Source organism: Alosa alosa, chromosome 19 (assembly GCF_017589495.1).
Source record: "Alosa alosa isolate M-15738 ecotype Scorff River chromosome 19, AALO_Geno_1.1, whole genome shotgun sequence".
NCBI classification, from domain to species: Eukaryota; Metazoa; Chordata; class Actinopteri; order Clupeiformes; family Clupeidae; genus Alosa; species Alosa alosa.
The window spans coordinates 8,502,183-8,525,727 of NC_063207.1; the positions used below are offsets into that span (position 1 = coordinate 8,502,183).

The following is a 23,545-nucleotide window of genomic DNA, read 5'->3' on the forward strand; positions in this document are numbered from 1 at the left end:
AAAAGTGTAGGATCATTATGACACCCTCCGAATGCATGCCAAGTTTTTGTGTACTTTCGTTCATGGGGGCCTTACAATAAAATAATTTATGTGTACATTTAGTGGCGTACACCAACAAGGATTCCCGGGACACTGAAAGACCGGGGTACACAAAACTTGGTGGGCATGTACCCCCACATGGATAGCATGGAACCGTCATTCTTCGTTTTGATCTGTAGGGTAGGACAGACACAGTTCTCTGTGAATATCTTGAGAACTGTAGGGCCTAGGATGACCAATTTTTTCCGTATGTTTGCCTCCAGGGGTCATGTTAACCCATTCCATGTGCACACATGTGCATAAACAGATGCGCACACACATACATTTACAGTAATCACACGTATGACACATACTCACACAGTAGACATATGTATGCATGCATGCACATGCACAAACACACATACGCAGGCAAACACACAAGCACGCACATACACACACACACACACACCCACACACATAAACATAAATTTGTACACGCACACATGCACATAATTCAAGAATTTTTCCCGTCATCTACTCCCTGAATTTTTGGTCATTGATACCGGGACACGAACCACGGGGTACATGAAATTTGGTGGGTATGTAGCCCCACTAGACTGTTACGGAAAAATTTAATTTCGTCCCCGGGGACCACCACCAGCCCGGGCTGGAGCCCCGAACCAAAAAAAACAAACAGTTTTTCCTAAATAACTACCTGAACCGTGGCACTGAGGATGAAGAATCTTTTATGGTATGTTGGTCTCAAGGGCCCACATCAACCTGGCTCATAATCACTCATTTGTGATTTGCACCCCCCACCCGGTAAAAATGAAAATGCAATATTATTCTGCTTTAATTGCCCCTATCTTCAGTTAAGATGTTCAGAACTGCACCAAATGTTATGTGTATGATTGACCTGGCATTCTCTGGGGGTATGCCAAGTTTATGTGTAATTAGGTTATGTGTACATTTAGTGACTGTACACTCATTGGCCTGTAAATGGCGGTGCACACATATACACATGCACACACACAGGCATCCACATACTATCGGTATTAGAGCGGCCGATACATAATTACAAATTCAGTAGGATTAAAAAGAAAGCCAACATAAATATTCATCATCATCATCATGGCTGCATTTTCAGTATTGGCGATAAGTAGTCGTTTGTCCACTAGATGGCGCATCGTTGCAGTGAGGCGTAATTTTGTTGGAAGTTAAAAGTGGGTTGGAAAAACAATGGGCGCTTCCTACAAGGACTGTAATTTACCGCAGCGGACATCTAATAAGGATAGGGCGATGTTCACATGAAGTGTAATTCCCATTTCTTCTTGAAGCCGAAATAAATCTGAGGATGTTTATCGGACATGCTTGGTTTTTACTGCAGGTACGTTAATCTTGTAATATCAATAAGGACCTAGGTAATGTTACCGTTAGCGTTAGTTGAGTGATGGAGGCATTTGATTGATTGCATTTGTAGAAAACTATAAATGCGGTTATACCAAGCAAATTGATAGCAGCACTGTAATTGTATCTTTCGACTGTCCTTTATTGCATGTGCTACAAAATCATTCTGTGCAATGGAAGATTTACCAACGTTACACCGGTCTGATACAGTTTTGCCTATACATGCGTGAGACTGAGACGCCTGTTTATTTTGTTTTAAGTGCGTGCATGGTGTGAGAGGGGAATCGATGTGCTTTGATTACAGCTTGGTAGTTGTAGTCTTGTGAAATTAAAAAGCACGTGTGTGTGAAGTATCCAAACAATGACACCTTCATTTCAGTATGGCTGCTTTAGCAACACACCTTAAGCTACTGTGTAGTGGGTCCCATCTAGAAGTGGCTACTTCATTCGCGCTTTCCTTGACTCATGGAGCTGCTTGAATGTTATTACAATTTTTCGCCACGATATGGCAGTTTAAGTCCGCTTGATACTGTAAAGTAATGTAAGCCATTGGTTTCAAAGGAGATTTTATTTGTGTAAGCCAGCATAGCCTATTGACAATTTATGTTGTAAATAGGCCTACCTTATAATCCTACCTGTAGCTTAGGGAAGCTAACAGCTTTCTATTAGGATCTAGTTTGTTAGTTACCGTTTTGTCATAACTCCCTGATGCATTTTTGCATTTAGAATAGCCAGAGCGTGTATATCTCAATCGGAAAAATTAAACAATATCGGGTGCCTATGGACTAGGCTGGGTGAACCCAGCCTGATCTGCCCGCTATTTATTTTTGATTTCTTAAAAGATTGAGCTTGGTCTGATGAAAGCCAGACTAGCCATGGACCTCAGTTACACAATGCAAGGGAACATGAATCAGCCTATATTTGCACGAACAATAACGGACAAAAGCTTTTCAACTTTGGCCCGTTAAAATGTGTATGAACAGTCTAGCGACGCATTTCATCAAGGCCCATTTGGACATGTCAGTTATTTGCACCACTGGTTAGATGTAAAACAGCATTTCGTTTCAGACTAGGCTACTGTTACTTAATTTGTGCATTAACAATAACGTTTCAGACTAGTGTTACTTAATTTGTGCATTGACAATAAAGTATTACATGAACTAAAGATGACTAAAATCTTATGTAGAAGAAGAAACATTCACAAAAAATCCATCCATCCAAAAATGACCTTTGTTTTTGATAGCTGTTGAAAACGGCATGGAACTGACAGAGATGTTTTTGTTTATAAATACACAAAAAAAATAAATAAATAAATAAATAAATAACATTATGCTGATACCTTTTGCTTTTCCCAAATACAATGTAGCCTACAGGTGTAAGTGACCTTTCATCAATCCAGTTGCAATGGATGAACTGTGATGAACTGCCCTACTTGTGATTGTTTAGAGATTTTAAAGGTTTTATAACAATGCTACATCTTCTTTGGCTATTCTACAATCTATTCACCTTTTCAGCACCAGTAGGCTACTTTCTGTGCAGCCGCACACACACACTCAGGCATGCAAAACAAGCATACACAAAAGTTTCAAGAGTGGGGGATGGAGTAAAATATGGAGACAAATTGAAGTGTGATTTATTTTCGCGGAACTGATGTACAGGACTGAGCGGCGGTCATATTTTGTACCGCTATGCGGTACATCTAGTTTTCTCAACCTTAGTTTACATTATGTGTGATTACTCAAAACAGCTAAATGTGGCGTGAGGAAGTGTTCACTACTAAACAGCTACTCTTGTCAGATGGCCATCATACATCATTGAAAAGCTGAGATTCCAGGCTTTCAGAAAAGGTATGGTAGCCTTTGCCACTTTTTCGGTAACGACCAACCCCTCTGGCTCACGGACTAGTTCAGGTAAGTTGTTGTGGTATTTGGAAAGATGCTTAGGTAAGTGCTGGTGTGTTAAATTCAGGATAGAGTACATCCATGTGAGCTTCTTTGTTCCTGCAGGCTTTCTCTTTGCATTTTGTTGATGGTAGCTGTTTGCTGTCAGTCTTTTCTATTTGGTATGTATCTGTTTGGTATGTAATATTTTAAAGTAAGAGTTTGATCAAATAAAAACAGTAAAGTAGAGCTTCTCATTTTCTAGGTCGCCGGTATTTGCCTAGATATTGGACTTCATTCATTTTTGGAAGATCGTTTGGAGCACCACATTCTTCTATGAAAGACCTCTCAACCCAAAATGAAGAACCTCCAAGTAATTACACACCTGAAGATGATTATGAGGATGACCCCCACCCAAGTCCAAAAGGGATACTTCAGCCACGGGGATACTACATGAGAGCTCCCTTAGACCAAGCTCCCATGCAGGAAGCTCAACTGACTGGCTGTACTTATCCAAAATGTTCACAAAAGGATTTAAATGAAAGCTCAGAGTCCCCTTTAAAATGATACCAAACATAACAAAAAAAAAAATCAAATATGTCCAATAGATTAGATAGATTTTCAGCTAGATTCAGTCCAGATAGAATTTCAGCTATATCAGTGTTCTGCTTGATTTATACGCATTATTATGACCGCCGCGCAGCGAAGCGGCGGTCATATAGGTTTAGTCAGATTTTTTTAATTTATTTTTTTCTTCTTTTTCGCATGTCCAAATTTCCGTCAAGGATTCCCAGGACACTGTAAGACCGGGGTACACGAAACTTGGTGGGCATATAACCCCACATGGATAGCATGGAACCTCCTGTTTTCGTTTTGATCTGTAGCCCCCCCGCTGGACTGGACCCCCCGAAAGGAGGGTAGGGCAGACACAGTTTTCTGTGAATATCTCGAGAACCGTAGGGTTTAGGAGGACCATTTTTTTTTTGTATGTTGATCTCAAAGGGCCATGTCAACCTATTCCATAACCACTCATTTCATGTATAGCGCCACCTAGTTAAACACAAAAAAGTAAAAATGAGGTGTTGTTATCGCAGGTATCTGTGACCTAACATAGTCAAAACTGCACGAAATTGGGGGGCCACACAATAAATTAATTTATGTTACTATACACCAACTGGCCTGTAGGTGGCCGGAGACAGTTTTCTGTGAATATCTCGAGAACCGTAGGGCCTAGGAGGTCCACCTTTTTTATGTATGTTGGTCTTAAGGGGGCATGTCAACCCATCCCATTACCACTTATTTCATGTATAGCGCCACCTAGTTAAAAGCAAAAAAAAAATTCACAATAAAAAAAAAAATGAGGTGTTTTCATCACAATATCTCTGGCTGACAAGGTCAAAACTGCAGGAAATTAAAAGTGTAGGATCATTATGACCTAGGGTCTAGGATGACCATTTTTTTCCGTATGTTTGCCTCCAGGGGTCATGTTAACCCATTTCATGTGTACACATGTGCACAAACAGATACACACACACACACACACACACATACATACACAGTAATCATACGTATGACACATACTCACACAGTAGACATATGTACATATGCAGGCACACACACAAGCACGCACACACACACACGCATAACATAAACATAACACAAACAATCAAGAATTTCTCAGAATTATGAACAGGCAAGATGGAGGTGGGGGTTGTATAAAATTAATTTTACATGTGAAATCTATGAACTAATCATGTTTTGGTACTTGCTGTCTAGCAGATACCAGTGAGAATTGAATGTGGATAATGCAATTTAGTGAGACAGTTAGAATCATATAGGCCTTTCAGCGTGATTTCTTTTTGTGGAAAAAATGTGCTGGACTGGGCGGCGGTCATATTTTGTACCGCTCTGCGGTACATCTAGTTTATGATACATTATTCATTCACTAAGAAAATTGGTGTCCTTAAAGGTTAGACATTTCCTCATTTTTCACTTAAGGCATTAAGATCAATTTCCAAAAGATGATTTTATATTCCTCTTTTCAGTCAACTTTAGCATAGGTGCCAACACTTTTGACCATCACTGTAAATATTTTAATAAAGGTGTTCCATCCCAATGTTAACCTGATTCAATTGGATCTGTGTTTCATATGAATGGTTTAATACTGGGACATATGAAATGCATCATTATTAAATGTAAATATAGAGCAGCACTTACCTTATGTAACTTACCTTGCAGTAACAATGAATTTGTCAACATTCTTCTCACCACTGAATGTGATTTGGACTTGAGACTGTATTTTGCCAGTGTTCCATTTTCTTTCATTTTGGACACCTCATACATTGAGTGACAGAACACCCTAATTTGTCATACTATATTTACATATTTGGTATTGTTGGATTCAGTACAACCCCAACTTTCCAACAAGCCATCATTTGTGTTTCTATGATAATCCCTGGCAAAGCAGCCACAAAGTAAATGAAAACATTCTGCATAGATATTAATTTTTTGCATGTCTGCTTATTTTAGGTGTTTACATGTCTCTACTCATTCCATACATCAAGATATTCACATCCAGTCTTTTCTAGTAGGTAAAGCAACTTCCTGACTATAAACATGCCAAGTTTCAAAGGTCTCAGAGCTTGTGTAATTGATCTGCACCAATTTATATTCCTTAACTCCAATACGGACAGGCTATATTTTAGTCCTTTTTTGGTTTTGGGGGTGTAACAATATCTGTTAATTTAACAATCTTATCAGTAAAATATTTTTAGCCAAGAATCCATTTCATATATGGGAGACCTTAGAGATGAGGAAAAACATTGTTGGTTTAGTTCTACCGCCGGTAGGGGTATCTAAGAAAATTGGGGCCATTGTCACTAGCCTATATATGTGGGATACCACGGTCAAGGATTTCATTATCCAATAGACCAATATGACAATATAGGGGAACAACGAAAAAAAAAAAAAAAAAAATATATATATATATGTATGACGATCCAAATATTTTATGGTTTTCCCCTTGTACAGAGACAGTTGTGTCACAGTTTAATGCGGAGATACCTTAAAAAAAAAAGCATGCTGCTGATCAGGTTTTACTGATGCAATTTGTTAATGTTCATTTGTGCAACTATTTACTAATAGTTAGTTCTACTAATACTTTAAGTTCAGAACAGGTGCATTTTTTTTTATTTACCCATGTTATTTTAATATGACAAGTTTGATTTGAGGGGGTTTGGGCTCACTTCTCTTCCATTTGGAAGATCACCAAGGCAATACATATCGGCTACAAGTACTAGAGGAGACTCGAGCTAAAAATTAAGCAAGCAGATGCAGAAAATTACAGAAAAGCTTTATTGTTTTAACTAAAGAGTCTACATGTGCAGCCAAGTTGGGAGTCCAGGGCCTGAAGAGACAAAACAAATAAGGGGAAAGGCCAACCAAATACAGAATTTCTAACTGGAAAATTTATAAAAATCATACTTACACAGGACAGGAGGAGGAAGAGGGCAAACTTCTTTTTCTGTTGAGAGAAAGGTGTTCCATTTATACACTCATTAAACAGCCAAGCACACACAAACAAATGTTTACCTGTTAGAAAGGGCCTCCAGAGTTTGGACAGTCTGAGCATCATGGAAAAATGTCGATGGGGCAGGCTCAGGGGCAGTTTCACTTGAACGATAGTGCAGTGGGATGTAGGTGGTTTGGGAAAAGACATTTTTTCCTCGTACATAACGGTTAAATGATTTGACCACATAGCGGGTTTGAAAACCTGATGGCTGAGCTATAACAAGGCAGCGCTTTTCCTCCACAGAATCACCAGTAGGGCTAGGTGTAGGTTTAGGATCGTGAGCCGGCTCCTGTCTCACTCTGGGGGAGTCTTAGCCTGCTGGCTGGTGGTCTGCGGCACCTGCCTCACTGGGGCTGGTGGAGTCTTGGCCGGCTGGCTGGTGGTCTGCGGCACCTGCCTCACTGGGGCTGGTGGAGTCTTGGCCGGCTGGCTGGTAGTCTGCGGCGCCTGGGCCTCCTGAGCAGGGCGATTGAGACCCCACACTGGCTTCGCCTGGGTTTGGGATGGGCCTTGCTGGCTCACCAGAGTTGAGGGCATCCATGCATAGCTTGCCTGGTTTGGTGGCATCTGCATTGGACTTGATAACTTAGAATTGGGGATCTGTAAGACGTGTAACTGGAACTTGGCCGAGGTCCACCTTTGACTTCACCCAGGTCATTCACAGAGGGTACAGAGCCACTACCAGAAGGTCTATTATCAAAGTTATAAAATCCAAAACTATAAGGAACACCAGACCCTACAACATAATGACTTTAATTACAAAGCATATTTTTAAATTTAAAATCAAATAAGTTACTTTGATGTAGTAAGTTCTTACCTCGTTGACCGCTTACTTCACTTAAGAGAAGGCAGACACAAACAAACCTGCAGAGTATACCATGTTTAGATCATTCATGACCACAGAACAAAAGCCAAGAAGAAATAATAACACAAAAAGTAAACATGTACCTAAACATCATGCTGTCTTCTGTCAGCGACCCAAAAGCAGCTCACTCTTCTTTTTTTTTTCCCTAATGGTCAAACTGGGCTTATATAGGTACAACTGTTCAGTCTAATTACCAAATTGATTTCAGCTGATAGCAATTATAGTGCATTTGGTCAGTGTGAATTTCCATGAATGAACTAGTGGCATGAGTAGACGTTTTTTCAACCAACTTTTTAATGTGCATTTTAACCAAGTAAATAAGAAATCCTGATGTTTAAAATTCAAATAAAATATTTTTATGCAAATAAAACTTTTGATTTACTTGAGGGGAGTGGATTAACTCCTGATTCATAAAAGGGTGTAATGTAACTAAAGTTGACAGAAACAGGATTATTCTCTTAAATGTTCATTTGTTGCAATTTTATGAGGCGTTTTCAAAAAAGTGGCCCTGACAACCTTATCTTTTTTTCATCCCATAGCTGTTCCCAGCTCCTCCTGTGATCAGTCGAGTTTCCATTATCAATTCATACAGTATAACACTGTGGATGACTTCTTTTCTTTTGCTGGATTTTCATGAAAAACGTCTACTCATGCCACTAGTTCATACATGGAAATTCACACTGACCAAATGCACTATAATTGCTATCAGCTGAAATCAATTAGCTAATTAGACTGAGCAGTTGTACCTATATAAGCCCAGTTTGACCATTAGGGAAAAAAAAAGGAAGAGTGAGCTGCTTTTGGGTCGCTGACAGAAGACAGCATGATGTTTAGGTACATGTTTACTTTTTGTGTTATTATTTCTTCTTGGCTTTTGTTCTGTGGTCATGAATGATCTAAACATGGTATACTCTGCAGGTTTGTTTGTGTCTGCCTTCTCTTAAGTGAAGTAAGCGGTCAACGAGGTAAGAACTTACTACATCAAAGTAACTTATTTGATTTTAAATTTAAAAATATGCTTTGTAATTAAAGTCATTATGTTGTAGGGTCTGGTGTTCCCTATAGTTTTGGATTTTATAACTTCGATAATAGACCTTCTGGTAGTGGCTCTGTACCCTCTGTGAATGACCTGGGTGAAGTCAAAGGTGGACCTCGGCCAAGTTCCAGTTACACGTCTTACAGATCCCCAATTCTAAGTTATCCTGCCCAATCAAGTCCAATGCAGATGCCACCAAACCAGGCAAGCTATGCATGGATGCCTTCAACTCCAATGAGCCAGCAAGGCCCATCCCAAACCCAGGCGAAGCCAGTGTGGGGTCTCAATCGCCCTGCTCAGGCGCCGCAGACCACCAGCCAGCCGGCCAAGGCTACCCCAGCCCCAGTGAGGCAGGCGCCGCAGACCACCTGCCAGCAGGCTAAGACTCCCCCAGCCCCGGTGAGGCAGGCGCTGCAGACCACCAGCCAGCAGGCTAAGACTCCCCCAGCCCCAGTGAGGCAGGCGCCGCAGACCACCAGCCAGCAGGCTAAGACTCCCCCAGCCCCAGTGAGGCAGGCGCCGCAGACCACCAGCCAGCAGGCTAAGACTCCCCCAGCCCCAGTGAGGCAGGCGCCGCAGACCACCAGCCAGCAGGCTAAGACTCCCCCAGCCCCAGTGAGACAGGAGCCGGCTCACTATCTTAAACCTACACCTAGCCCTACTGGTGATTCTGTATGAAAAAGCTGCTACCTTGTTCCCTATAGTTTTGGACTTTATAACTTCGATAATAGACCTTCTGGTAGTGGCTCTGTACCCTCTGTGAATGACCTGGGCCAAGTCAAAGGTGGACCTCAGCCAAGTTCCAGTTACACGTCTTACAGATACCCAATTCTAAGTTATCCTGCCCAATCAAGTCCAATGCAGATGCCACCAAACCAGGCAAGCTATGCATGGATGCCCTCAACTCCAATGAGCCAGCAAGGCCCATCCCAAACCCAGGCGAAACCAGTGTGGGGTCTCAATCGCCCTGCTCAGGCGCCGCACACCACCAGCCAGCTGGCCAAGGCTACCCCAGCCCCAGTGAGGCAGGCGCCGCAGACCACCAGCCAGCAGGCTAAGACTCCCCCAGCCCCAGTGAGGCAGGCGCCGCAGACCACCAGCCAGCAGGCTAAGACTCCCCCAGCCCCAGTTTGGCAGGCGCCGCAGACCACCAGCCAGCAGGCTAAGACTCCCCCAGCCCCAGTGAGGCAGGTGCCGCAGACCACCAGCCAGCAGGCTATGACTCCCCCAGCCCCAGTGAGACAGGAGCCGGCTCACTATCTTAAACCTACACCTAGCCCTACTGGTGATTCTGTGGCGGAAAAGCGTTACCTTGTTCCCTATAGTTTTGGACTTTATAACTTCGATAATAGACCTTCTGGTAGTGGCTCTGTACCCTCTGTGAATGACCTGGGCCAAGTCAAAGGTGGACCTCAGCCAAGTTCCAGTTACACGTCTTACAGATACCCAATTCTAAGTTATCCTGCCCAATCAAGTCCAATGCAGATGCCACCAAACCAGGCAAGCTATGCATGGATGCCCTCAACTCCAATGAGCCAGCAAGGCCCATCCCAAACCCAGGCGAAACCAGTGTGGGGTCTCAATCGCCCCTGCTCAGGCCAAGACACCACCAGCCAGCTGGCCAAGGCTACCCCAGCCCCAGTGAGGCAGGGCCAAGAGACCACCAGCCAGCAGGCTAAGACTCCCCAGCCCCAGTGAGGCAGGCCAAGAGACCACCAGCCAGCAGGCTAAGACTCCCCCAGCCCCAGTTTGGCAGGGCCAAGAGACCACCAGCCAGCAGGCTAAGACTCCCCCAGCCCCAGTGAGGCAGGTGCCGCAGACCACCAGCCAGCAGGCTATGACTCCCCCAGCCCCAGTGAGACAGGAGCCGGCTCACTATCTTAAACCTACACCTAGCCCTACTGGTGATTCTGTGGCGGAAAAGCTGCTACCTTGTTCCCTATAGTTTTGGACTTTATAACTTCGATAATAGACCTTCTGGTAGTGGCTCTGTACCCTCTGTGAATGACCTGGGCCAAGTCAAAGGTGGACCTCAGCCAAGTTCCAGTTACACGTCTTACAGATACCCAATTCTAAGTTATCCTGCCCAATCAAGTCCAATGCAGATGCCACCAAACCAGGCAAGCTATGCATGGATGCCCTCAACTCCAATGAGCCAGCAAGGCCCATCCCAAACCCAGGCTTAAACCAGTGTGGGGTCTCAATCGCCCTGCTCAGGGCCAAGACACCACCAGCCAGCTGGCCAAGGCTACCCCAGCCCCAGTGAGGCAGGCGCCAAGAGACCACCAGCCAGCAGGCTAAGACTCCCCAGCCCCAGTGAGGCAGGCCAAGAGACCACCAGCCAGCAGGCTAAGACTCCCCCAGCCCCAGTTTGGCAGGCGCCGCAGACCACCAGCCAGCAGGCTAAGACTCCCCCAGCCCCAGTGAGGCAGGTGCCGCAGACCACCAGCCAGCAGGCTATGACTCCCCCAGCCCCAGTGAGACAGGAGCCGGCTCACTATCTTAAACCTACACCTAGCCCTACTGGTGATTCTGTGGCGGAAAAGCTGCTACCTTTTTCCCTATAGTTTTGGACTTTATAACTCGGGATAATAGACCTTCTGGTAGTGGCTCTGTACCCTCTGTGAATGACCTGGGCCAAGTCAAAGGTGGACCTCAGCCAAGTTCCAGTTACACGTCTTACAGAGACCCAATTCTAAGTTATCCTGCCCAATCAAGTCCAATGCAGATGCCACCAAACCAGGCAAGCTATGCATGGATGCCCTCAACTCCAATGAGCCAGCAAGGCCCATCCCAAACCCAGGCGAAGCCAGTGTGGGGTCCCAATCGCCCTGCTCAGGAGGCCCAGGTGCCGCGGACCACCAGCCAGCCGGCCAAGACTCCCCCAGCCCCAGTGAGGCAGGTGCCGCAGACCACCAGCCAGCAGGCTAAGACTCCCCCAGCCCCAGTGAGGCAGGCGCCGCAGACCACCAGCCAGCAGGCTAAGACTCCCCCAGCCCCAGTTTGGCAGGCGCCGCAGACCACCAGCCAGCAGGCTAAGACTCCCCCAGCCCCAGTGAGGCAGGTGCCGCAGACCACCAGCCAGCAGACCACCAGCCAGCAGGCAGGCTAAACTCCCCAGCCCCAGTGAGACAGGAGCCGGCTCACTATCTTAAACCTACACCTAGCCCTACTGGTGATTCTGTGGTGGAAAAGCGTTACCTTGTTCCCTATAGTTTTGGACTTTATAACTTCGATAATAGACCTTCTGGTAGTGGCTCTGTACCCTCTGTGAATGACCTGGGCCAAGTCAAAGGTGGACCTCAGCCAAGTTCCAGTTACACGTCTTACAGATACCCAATTCTAAGTTATCCTGCCCAATCAAGTCCAATGCAGATGCCACCAAACCAGGCAAGCTATGCATGGATGCCCTCAACTCCAATGAGCCAGCAAGGCCCATCCCAAACCCAGGCGAAGCCAGTGTGGGGTCTCAATCGCCTTGCTCAGGCGCCGCAGACCACCAGCCAGCAGGCTAAGACCCCCCCAGCCCCAGTGAGGCAGGCGCCGCAGACCACCAGCCAGCAGGCTAAGACTCCCCTAGCCCCAGTGAGACAGGAGCCGGCTCACAATCCTAAACCTACACCTTGCCCTACTGGTGATTCTGTGGAGGAAAAGCGCTACCTTGTTATAGCTCAGCCATCAGGTTTTCAAACCCGCTATGTGGTCAAATCATTTAACCGTTATGTACGAGGAAAAAATGTCTTTTCCCAAACCACCTACATCCCACTGCACTATCGTTCAAGTGAAACTGCCCCTGAGCCTGCCCCCGTCGCCATTTTTCCATGATGCTCAGACTGTCCAAACTCTGGAGGCCCTTTCTAACAGGTAAACATTGTTTTTGTGTGCTTGGCTGTTTTATTGAGCGTATAAAGAGGTCTTTCCAAGTTGGTGTGGCGACTTTCATTTTTATTATTTTTATCAAACTTTTTTATTTCTATTACCATTTTAACTTTTTATTTTAGTCTACTATCAATGTGTGTTAAATGTCTATTTGATGTTTTTCTAAAAGCGCATTGAGTCTGTGTATGCCATATGAAATGTGCTATTTAAATAAACTTGAATTGAATAAATGGAACACCTTTCTCTCAACAGAAAAAGAAGTTTGCCCTCTTCCTCCTCCTGTCCTGTGTAAGTATGATTTTATATATATATATATATATATATATTTTCCAGTTAGATTCTGTATTTGGTTGGCCTTTCCCCTTATTTGTTTTGTCTCTTCAGGCCCTGGACTCCCAACTTGGATGGACATGTAGACTCTTTAGTTAAAACAATTAAAAATGCTTTTCTGTAATTTTCTGCATCTGGTTAATTTCAACAGTAGCTCAAGTCTCCTCTACTTGTAGCCTATATTGTCTTGGTGATAATCCAAATGGAAGAAAAGTGAGGCCAAACCCTCTCAAACCAAACTTGTCACATTAAAATAAATGTTAAGCCTATTTAGGTGGCACATTGGAGAATACCAGGTCTTGGTCTATGAGGTTGAAGGGTTTTCCTCAATTGGTCCCCAGGACGCTGAAGCATTGGGATTAAACCTACAGACAAGGGGTGAAGAGCAAAAGGCCAAAATTGCCTCTTAAAATTAGGTAGAGCTAATCCTCCCCATCACGTTGAAGGGTTTTTAATTTCAAGGTCTCTTTCCATTCCATATACTGTAAAGATATGAGGGAATGCAATTTTTCCCAATACCCCTCTGGGTGTGGAAGGGCAACCATAGGGAGTAAAGTTTATACGAGGAAGTACATCCACTTTTACTATCGACGTGTGGGCTCGGAGGGAATTTGGAAGCTTAGACCAGCGTTCAAGAGCCTTCTAAATTTGGTTATAAATGCCTTGGAAATTCTGTGATCCTGAGATGTGGATCGACTACATTTGTTGCACACTTGAATCACAATGTCTAGTAGGTTGAAGGTGGTTGCGTTTATTTCCATTCCAATAACTTCACACATTACATTTGTACTCTGCTTTTCTTTGTGTCATTTGGATTTGTTTACCATCATCAAAGATGGTTGATTATGAAGATACTTCCTGAGAGGCTATTTCCTGTCCCTGGAAATGTATTCAAATAGGGTAGCAGTAGTACACGCCCTGCACGAGGAGGGGGGGGGCACTATCCCCCATTTATGCAGTCATCGGGCTCCCTTTTTTAACATTGAGGTCTATCGAGGCACAAACGATACTTGTCAGATTTTTCAATTTCATTTTTGTTTGCCCGTGACAGCCAATCAAATATGGTGATGAAGCCGCCAAACAAGAAGTGGACTAACATCTCTGACGCTTTGAGTTAACATAACAAAACTCGATACCATTAGTCAGGACCCTGTCCCAATCACTTACAGCAATTTTTATGCATATACATTGAACACTCTAGCACCACCACCAGTTCAATGCTGGATATGCGTTCATGCGTGTGATTAGGGGTGTGAATCTCTCGTAAAAGACGATACGATTCGCATCTAGATACATGGGCACGATTCGATACAAGAAAAGATACATGTTTATAAAAAACGATTCAATTCGATGCAGTTCAAGAATGGAAAGCATTCTGAAAGATTTTTTATAATTTGCTCAAGGTGCACATTCAAGTTTTTTTCCGATACGGGGCTTCACGTATCGATGTAGCCGTATCTTACATGTTAAAAACGGAAACCGATACGTATCGGTTAATCTTTACACCCCTACGCGTGATCCTTGACTTTTTTGTCTGATTTTCACAATTGAGGTAGCGTCTGAATCCTTGGACCATCCCGAGTTCATCGACCCCTATCCCGTCACTTTCCGCCATATTGGACCTCCGCCATATTGGATTTTGTCCAAACTCTACGAAAAGTTTCAGCGGTTACAAATTTCATCCGATTTTCACAGAACTTAGCGGAGATGATCTTCAGACCGAGCCGCACAAACGATACTTGTCAGATTTTTGAATTTCCAATTTGCCCGTGACAGCCAATCACACATGGCGACGATGCCGCCTAACAGGAAGTGGGCTAACATCTCGGTTTAAGTCCAAACTTGGTACAGGGACTTGGTATCTGATTGTGAGGACGCACTAGGAAATTGGCATCATTTGGCCTCTATAGGGGGCGCTGCAATACAGGAAATGAGCTTGTATCTCAGCAACGCTTTGATGTATGAACATAGACGGTGTCGCAGTTATATCATTGTGCAATGAGTCTTCCAACAGAAATCAATGGGATTTTACAAAATGCCAAATACAACATGACAGAAACTGTATTTCGCTATGCTACTTGTTTTGGAACATCAACGAACACCACTAACCACTCGGTGAGTTGCACAGTTTTGAAAACGAACGTTAAGAGTTGTTTTAGGACATGTTTGTGCATGCCTGTTGCAGCCACTCTGAAGTAGTCAAAGGTGATTCAAAACGAGTCAGAAAAGTCGAGAAAGGGCCAATCGTCAAAATTTCTGTGTCCACCACTCTAGTTCATCCAAAACAAACCAGAAAAGAGACTTAAAGTGCTAAACACCAGAATTTTCCTTTAAAGTCTATAATGTTGGTTTTGCTCTTCATTGATTCACTCATCTGCCAAAATTGTTTTTTAAAATATGTTCATAGCAAAAATGGTTGCTTGCAATTAATTTAGATTCATTAATCACAGAGTAGGCCTATGTAATAAATTAGATTTTTTTTTTAATCGCTTGACAGCCCTAGCTTTTATATTGTTCACATCACAATTTGCATGAGCCACGACTAAAAGACTTGCGATAATAGACATGTCGCGGCTCGTTCACTTGGGCAGGAGGGGCAGAGCTTTTCTAAAGATTCATCCACTGGAAAAGTAGATCCACAAAATATATATTTTTAAATAAAATGTTGTTTGTTTATTATTGTAATCAGTGAGCAAAGTATTCAATCATGTTACATTTTTGTATGATTTGCAAAGACATTTCGAAAAGATCGCAAAGATCTCGTTGATCCTATCCGTAGTTGTTGTAGGCCTACTGTAACGTTACATTTAATTTCTGGTAGGGCAGTAGACGTCACTGCCCTGAAGAAATTGAACAGCGCCTGCTGTTTGTCTATGTAAATCTGTCGACCGATAATGGAACTGCAGCTAGAGCGGTAGTAGAAGGTCGGATGGGCAGATCATGCCATTGCCCACCCTATACGAGATCAGAACTTATTGTAATAGGGAGGGAAAGTAATCTCATCGCCACCTACTGGTTGCATTCCTAGAGTTTAGCGAAGTGGATGGGATTTTTTTTTAGAAAAAATATATCTTGGTGCACATTGGGATCTTAATTTAAGATAGTTACTTAGTAACTATCTTAAATTAAGTAACTAGTTGTGTCCAGCTGCCGGTGACCTGGAACCAGTGACGGACTGGACGGTCTGGCATTTGGGCAGATGCCAGAAGGGCCGCGGCACCTCGTAGGTCGTTTGGGCCGGCCAATCACGGAACCGCATGCTTGTCGGGTTTGCGCGGCCCATTTATCGTAAAGACGGTTTTACAATATCTCTCGGCCCACTATCAAGCATCAATAGTGTTACATGGCTACGAATAAGCCATTTATCTCTAATTCCCTTTTCCTCCTTCATAGTAGAAAACTGATCAGTATTTATACCAGACATGAGTCTCTACACTACAGTCATGGTGACCCTCAATATTTACATCAGTCTACATTATTTTGTAACCTTATTCAATCAAATGATTTAAAAGTGCATTGTTTGAAATTGGAATACAATAAATACGCTGCCTGTCTCTTTTATTTTATTATTGGTTTACAAAAGTTAGGCTACATGAAGCAATGACTTCTGGGAATTTCAAAACCGAATGCGTCTAGCCTACTTCCCTTAGCACGGGGAATTGCCGATCTAGCATGCCTTGATCCTCGGAATTTTGTCCTTATAAAAGCTAATAAACTGCCCCCAAATGCACTTCGAAACATAAGAGAATGTCTGCTTAAATTCAGAGAAGGTGCTATGGTTGAAAATCTACATTGACACATCTCGCCACGCACTGGGACAGTCTGAAAAAGTCTCCTCTAAACGAGTATACAGTCAAAGCGTCGGACTTTGATGATGCCGCGGAGATATAAGATACAGAAATAAACCTGGTGAGCAAGAAATGTGCTACCTGCAAGAATTGTGCAATCTGTTGCTATTTCTTTCTCCAGCAATTAAACCTCTTTACCTGTGCCTACAACTATATATGGTCAGCAAATGAATTCCTACTAACACTGTCATGTACTCAAGTGGCATGCAAACAGAGTTTTTCCACTCTTTTTTTTTTTTTTTTTTTTAATCCTTATTTTTTATTGATTTTAAATAACCAACAATCTTTCAACACATGTATTCAAATACAACATAAAGATATACTTCTTGCCCATCTCCCACCCCACCCACCCACTTTGAGCCATCTGTTGATAATAATAGTTTGCAATAAAAGTAACAATAATAATTGTAAAAAAAAACAAAAATGTAAAAAGATAAATCAATCAATAAAAACAAAGTAAACAAAAAACAACACTCAAAAACAAAAACAAACAAACAAACATAAAATACTTGATTCCAAAACAAATGAAAAACATACACATGAGGGTAGTCTCACTTGTTATTGTGGCATTTAAGAACATAGGTTACTGGGTCTTGATTCCAAAAATGTAATGAATGAATCCCATATTTTATGGAAAATATGGCTTTTATGTTTGAATATGTTTACAGGTCCAGATACAATGAAACAAAGTTCCTTTCTCTGTACATTTTATACAAGTGTCCGGAATGTTCGGGTTAAACTTTTGGAGTTTTTCAGGAGTTATATATGTTCTCATGAGCCAATTATATTGAATTAACCTCAATCTACTATTAATAGTTATAGTTTGTGCTTGACAACATGCCTTTTCCCATTCTAGCTCTGTAATGACTGTCTGAAAGTCTTCCATCCAGGCCATTTTCTTATAGTCTGAGGACTCTCCTGATGACTTAAGCATTTTACTGTATATTTTCGAGATTGTCCCTTTAGCATGGGGATTGGGTGTTACCAGTTCTTCAATACCATTTAAAGCAGGAGATTGATATGATTGGTTCTTAGAATGAACAAAACTCCGTATTTGAAAATATTTAAACAAATGAGTCCTAGGAATCCCAAAATTATCTTTCAGATATTCAAAAGGCATAAGGGTGTTGTCTATAAAGAGATCTGTAAACCAAGCTGTGCCCAAAGTTTAAAACCTGGGTCTGATGTACCTGGTGTAAATCTTGCATTGCCCCAGATAGGAGAAAAATGTGATATATCTCTTGGCTTTCCAACCATCTCTTGCGATTCATACCAAGCTGTTATTGTGGTCGTAACAAATGGATTGATTGTATTCCGCTTAAGCATTTTCAGAGAATTGGAGTATAGGTATCTGTCCAAAGTTAGCCCTTTCGCCTTTTGTTCCTCTATCTGGACCCATGGCAGATTTGAAGGATTAGAGAACCAAAAAAGTGCGGCTCTAACTTGGGCTGCTCTGAAGTACCATAGTAGGTTGGGTAACTGCAACCCTCCCCTATCATAAGGTAGATATAATAAGGTTAAGCGAAGTCTTGGTTGTCTTTTATTCCAGATGAAATTTGTGAATGTTTTCCTCATAGTAGAGAAAAAGGCTGGCGGTGGTGAGAGAGGAATTGACTGAAATAAATATAAAAATTTGGGGAGAATGTTCATTTTAATGGCATTGATTCTGCCTATTAATGTGAGTGGGAGAGACATCCATCTATTTAAAGAATTGTTTACATGTGAAACAATAGGGTCATAGTTAAGTGGGATTATGTTTTTTATTTGAGGTGTGAGAATAATTCCCAAATATTTAAACCCAATTTTAGATACTGTGAAAGGGTGTTGGATTGGTGGACTATTTCTTTCTTTTCCATTGAGGAAAAGTATGGAAGATTTGGACTGATTGACCTTATATCCTGAGAATGTTCCAAAATGATTAATCATGTTGATCAGAGTAGGCATTGTGTTTTTTAGATCTGCAAGGTATAATAATATATCATCTGCAAATAATGAAATCTGATGCTCTTGACCTGCAATATCAATTCCCTTTATCCCTGGATGACTTCGTATGGCTATTGCCAGGGCTTCAATAGACATGACAAATAGTAGGGGGGACAGTGGGCAACCCTGTCGCGTACCACGCGATAGATTAAAGGGTTCTGAAATTAAGTTGTTTGTAACAATTTCAGCTAATGGTTCACAATACAATAATTTAATCCATTGACAGAGTTTAGGTCCACATCCATATCGGGAGAGCATATCAAATAAATAAGGCCATTCAACTCTGTCGAACGCCTTTTCGGCGTCCAGAGACAGTATGCAGTTGTCTGTAGTATCTGTTTTTTCGTGGATGATATTCAATGCTCGGCGTATATTATGAAAGGCCTGCCTGCCCTTCACAAATCCATTTTGGTCATTATGAATTATTGCTGGTAGATGAGCTTCTAGTCTCATAGCTAGTGCTTTGGCTAGTATTTTAGCATCAGTGTTAATCAAAGAGATTGGTCTATATGATTCACAATAGTGTTGTGGTTTATCTGGCTTTGGCAAAAGTGTAATTAAGGCCTTTCTTAATGACGGGGGCAGAATTCCAGTTTCTAGGGACTCCTCAAACATTTCAAATAGAGGGCGAATTAATTGATCTTTGAAAGCTTTATACATATCTATAGGGAGACTATCTGGTCCAGCTGTTTTCCCATTATTCATTGTATCTATAGCCTTCAGTAATTCCTCTACAGACAAAGGTGAATCTAATTTCTGTTTCACTTCATCTGAGAAGGCAGGTATTTGAAGATTATCTAGAAAGCTAGTTTGTTGGACGGTAACTCCAGCAGTTTCTGATTTGTATAATGATTTAAAGAACTGGGTAAAAGCCTCATTGATCTCCTGTGGATCAGATGAGAGAGTTCCTGAGTTTGTTATAATGCTATTATTATTATTATTATATTATGGCTTTATTAGATTGTATTTTTTTAATTTGCCAGGCCAGAAGTTTGCCAGATTTTCTCCCTGCTCATAGAATGTTTGTTTCAGGCGAAATAGGCTGTTTTCAGCTTTAGATAGTGATAGCTTGTTGTATTGTGCTCTGAGGAGTAGTAGTTCCTTTTGCTGTGGTATTGTATGTGTATGATCTACATGGGTTTCTTTTTCTAGCTTCTTGATTTCTTCTTCAAGTGATCTCAATTCTAAATTAACTTTATTGGTTATAAAGCTTGTGTAGCTAATCATCTGTCCTCTAATGTAAGCTTTGAAAGCCTCCCATCTAACAGAAGCACTTGTTTCGTTTGTATTTATTTTAAAAAACACATCAATATTAGTACCCACAAATTCTAAGAACTTTGTATCATGTAACCATTTTGGATGTAGCCTCCATCTATGAGGACCTCTAATGATCTTGTTCAAGTCATATATTAGTGTAACAGGGCCATGATCAGAAATCACAATGGTCTCATATCTAATGTCAAATATTTGTGGGAATAACTGGTTTGAAACTAAGAAATAATCTATACGTGAATATGAGTTTGATGATGAGGTGAAGCATGAAAATTCTGATTTGTTTGGATATTGTCTTCTCCATGGGTCACACAGGTCGAATTCCTGCATAAAGGTCTGTAATATTTTCCTACTTTGAGCATGAGTATTATCTACACTCTTGAGTCTATCAAGGTCTGTTGACAGGGTTGTATTGAAATCTCCTCCAATCAGGAGTTGGCCAGACATAGGAGCTAAAAGTAAAAATAAGTCTTCAAAAAAATGTGGGCTATCTGAATTTGGCCCATATAGATTTACAAGATTTATCTTCTTGTCAGTGAGTAGTCCTTGAAGAATTAAATACCTGCCTGCCTTGTCAGATATGACATTCAGTACTTGAAATGGAACAGATTTATGAATCAATGTTACTACCCCTCTTGCATTAGATGCATATGATGATGCAAATACCTGTCCCGCCCATCTTCTTTATAATCTCTGTAGTTCACTCGACAGTAAATGCGTTTCTTGTAAGAACACGATAGTTGCTTTGAGTTGTTTTAATCTATTCATGACCTGTTTCACTTTAGATAATTTACCTAACCCCCTCACATTCCAGGATGTTATATTGATATGTGAGTAATTCCTCATGTAACCATAGTGTATTATATTTCCTTAGGATAGAGACAATACCCGTTGTAAAAACATACATTAACACAAGTTCGACAAGAAAAAACAAAGTAGCAAAACATCTTGCAAAATGAGGCTCTTGGACGCAATTAACCCGAACAAACCTGCGTCGCTTCCCCCTCCCCCCGAACGTAAAAGATTCAACAGTGGACTCGACTGATCCTTCTATAAGGAGCAAGTCTCTTACAAGCATAGGTTCCGCTGTTCGCTAACGTTACCACCACTCCACCACAAAACAGCCCATCAAGATATTGTCATACCAATTCCAATGATAGTCTAAACGTTTAACCAGAGTATTGAACGATCTAACCAGGTCAGCAGAGCCTTAACATAGTAGCCTACACAACCAAAAAGTATGTAATCTCACCCGGCAATAAGCAGTGTACATAGTATATGACGGAGTATTAGGGCCACACATGAAGGAAAATTTTTTTTTTGCCATGACGAGATTAAACTCAACATGTCGACTTTAAAGTCGCCATGTCAACATTAAACTCGACATTTCGAGAATAAAGTTGAAATGTAATATCGACTTTAATCTTGACGTATCGACTTTAATGTCGCCATGTCGACATTAAACTCAACATTTCGAGAATAAAGTTAGTTTGGAGAGAGAACGACCGCTCGGGACGATTGAAAGGGAGGACGAATGAAACAATGCAACAAGTGCAACAATGATTCAGAGTGTTCGAGTGCAACAATGATTAGACATAGGCCTATATCTGGACAAAACATAGAACATATTAACCTACGTTGCTCAGCCAAATACTTTGCTGTTAGGTCCTTATCACGGAGTTACAGGCGATAAATGCGATGGTCAAAAGTAGCCTAAACGTCATAGCGGTTTATTTATTTATTGTAGCCCGTGGGTCATGAAGGGCAGTTATTTGGATGTGCAGTAGCCTTAACCACGTAAAACAGAGTGAAATAACATTTTGTATAGAAACATTATATCATTGGATACATATATTTTTCTAGCTATTTAGCCTAAACGGCATAGTATTTCCATAACCATGAGACAGCACTTCACGATGGCGGCAATGATAGTTAACAGACAAGACGGAATCTATCTGAATATCTGCAATCTATCTGAAATAACACCTCTTTGAAGCCCATTTTTCATGTAACATATTGTGTATTAGTGTAGGCTACATAGCTTAAACTGTGTAGGCTATGTTTTAAACAGTAGGGCCTAGGCCTGTGCGAGTTTAATGTCAGCATGTCGGGCTTTAAAAGTCGACACGCCGAGATTAAAGTAGATATGATATTTCAACTTTATTTCGAAATGTCGAGTTTAATGTCGACATGGCGACTTTAAAGTCGACACGTCGAGATTAAAGTCGACATTAAATTTCAACTTTATTCTCGAAATGTCGAGTTTAATGTCGACATGTCGAGTTTAAAGTCAACATGTCGAGTTTAATCTCGCCATGGCAAAAATATTTTTCTCTTCATGTGTTGCCCTAATACTCCGTCGTACATAGTAGCATACAGTAGCTACCTGTAGGCTAATTTTGTTCATGTATGCCTGGGTTAAGAAACAAGGCTATCACATCGTTCACAGTATCCTACTGTACATTGTCTCCCTGCTCCACTGTATCGCCTGCTTCAATAAGTTTCTCCACTTCCTCTGGTGAGTTGCAGGCGGTATTTTGTCCATTCGCGACAGGCGATCAACTTGGCTGGGTATCCAAATCTGTATTCGATGTTCAGCGATTGTAGACGCTTCTTCACGCCCTCAAACTGCTTTCGTTGCTTGCGCACCTCCGCAGAAAAATCCGGAAAAAACATGACTCGGTGTTCTTGGTATTTTACCATTTTCATTTCTCTGGCAGCCCCCATTACTCGTTGTCGATCTTGAAAGTTGAGGAACTTCATGATTAGCACTCGGGGATATTTTTGTTCGGTTGCATGCCTCGGGAGTCTGCCAATTCGATGTGCTCGTTCAATTATAAGTGGACTTGTTAATGATGTTTCAAACACGTTAGACAGCCAGTCTTCTAGAAATCTGACAGCATTGCTCCCCTCTACCTTTTCAGGGAGATTTACCAAGCGTAGGTTGCATCGTCTATTTCTATTCTCCAAATCCTCTATTCTGGAGTTGAGCCGCTCGACTTGGTTCTCCATAGTTTGCACCGTCTTTTGCATACCACTGATGTTATCTTCGGTATTGCTAATTCAATGTTCAGCTTCAGAAATCCTACCTCCAAAGTCACGAATTTCGGTCTTAATGTCTTGTATGGCGGACAGCACACCGTCAAATTTGGAGGCGAAAACATCTTTCAAATCAGAAATGGCTTTCATCACCTCGCTTTCCTCATTAGCCATAGCTTCTGTGCCTAGCAAAATTTTAGCTTCTTCAGGCATTTCTTCCTTTTTGTCAGGATTCTTTTTAGTTGTCGTCTTTTGAGTCGCCATTTATATTATTTATTCGTCTTAAATGCAATATAGTCGATCAATTTTTTCTTTTGGAGTTATGAAACAGCTAAAAACAGGATTTTAGGGCGTTTTGTAGTGAGAGCTGCTTCTAACGTGACCTACTCGCTCTCCGCCATGTTGGATCCCCCTAGT

At 41.9% G+C, this 23,545-nt stretch overlaps 2 protein-coding genes and 1 long non-coding RNA gene across 8 annotated transcripts; 2 read left to right on the forward strand and 1 right to left on the reverse strand.

Annotated features, from left to right (window-relative positions):
* Positions 1-6,623: 6,623 nt before the first annotated feature.
* Positions 6,624-7,888, reverse strand: LOC125284484. Of its 2 annotated transcripts, none has more exons than XR_007191872.1 (5): positions 7,825-7,888; positions 7,694-7,740; positions 6,897-7,566; positions 6,793-6,828; positions 6,624-6,711 (listed from the first exon to the last, which is right to left on the reverse strand). It is a non-coding gene; the product is annotated as an uncharacterized LOC125284484 (long non-coding RNA). The 2 variants fall into 2 exon arrangements; XR_007191871.1 differs by having other exon boundaries at positions 6,897-7,612.
* Positions 7,889-8,534: 646 nt separating this feature from the next.
* On the forward strand, positions 8,535-9,455 carry LOC125284378 (vegetative cell wall protein gp1-like). The gene is made up of 3 exons (XM_048228295.1): positions 8,535-8,575; positions 8,660-8,706; positions 8,788-9,455. The coding sequence occupies exons 1-3, from the start codon at positions 8,565-8,567 to the stop codon at positions 9,453-9,455; spliced, it is 726 nt and encodes a 241-aa protein (XP_048084252.1). The 5' UTR covers positions 8,535-8,564.
* Positions 9,456-9,470: 15 nt separating this feature from the next.
* LOC125284206 (vegetative cell wall protein gp1-like) lies at positions 9,471-12,641 on the forward strand. 5 transcript variants are annotated; one of them, XM_048228041.1, is made up of 4 exons: positions 9,471-9,968; positions 11,156-11,233; positions 11,704-11,841; positions 12,264-12,641. In XM_048228041.1, the coding sequence occupies exons 1-4, from the start codon at positions 9,636-9,638 to the stop codon at positions 12,600-12,602; spliced, it is 888 nt and encodes a 295-aa protein (XP_048083998.1). In that variant the 5' UTR covers positions 9,471-9,635; the 3' UTR covers positions 12,603-12,641. The 5 variants fall into 5 exon arrangements, with proteins under 5 accessions (XP_048083998.1, XP_048083999.1, XP_048083994.1 ...); XM_048228042.1 differs by having other exon boundaries at positions 11,704-11,837; positions 11,909-12,641; XM_048228037.1 differs by lacking the exon at positions 11,156-11,233 and having other exon boundaries at positions 9,471-9,716; positions 11,581-11,837; positions 11,909-12,641.
* Positions 12,642-23,545: the final 10,904 nt, after the last annotated feature.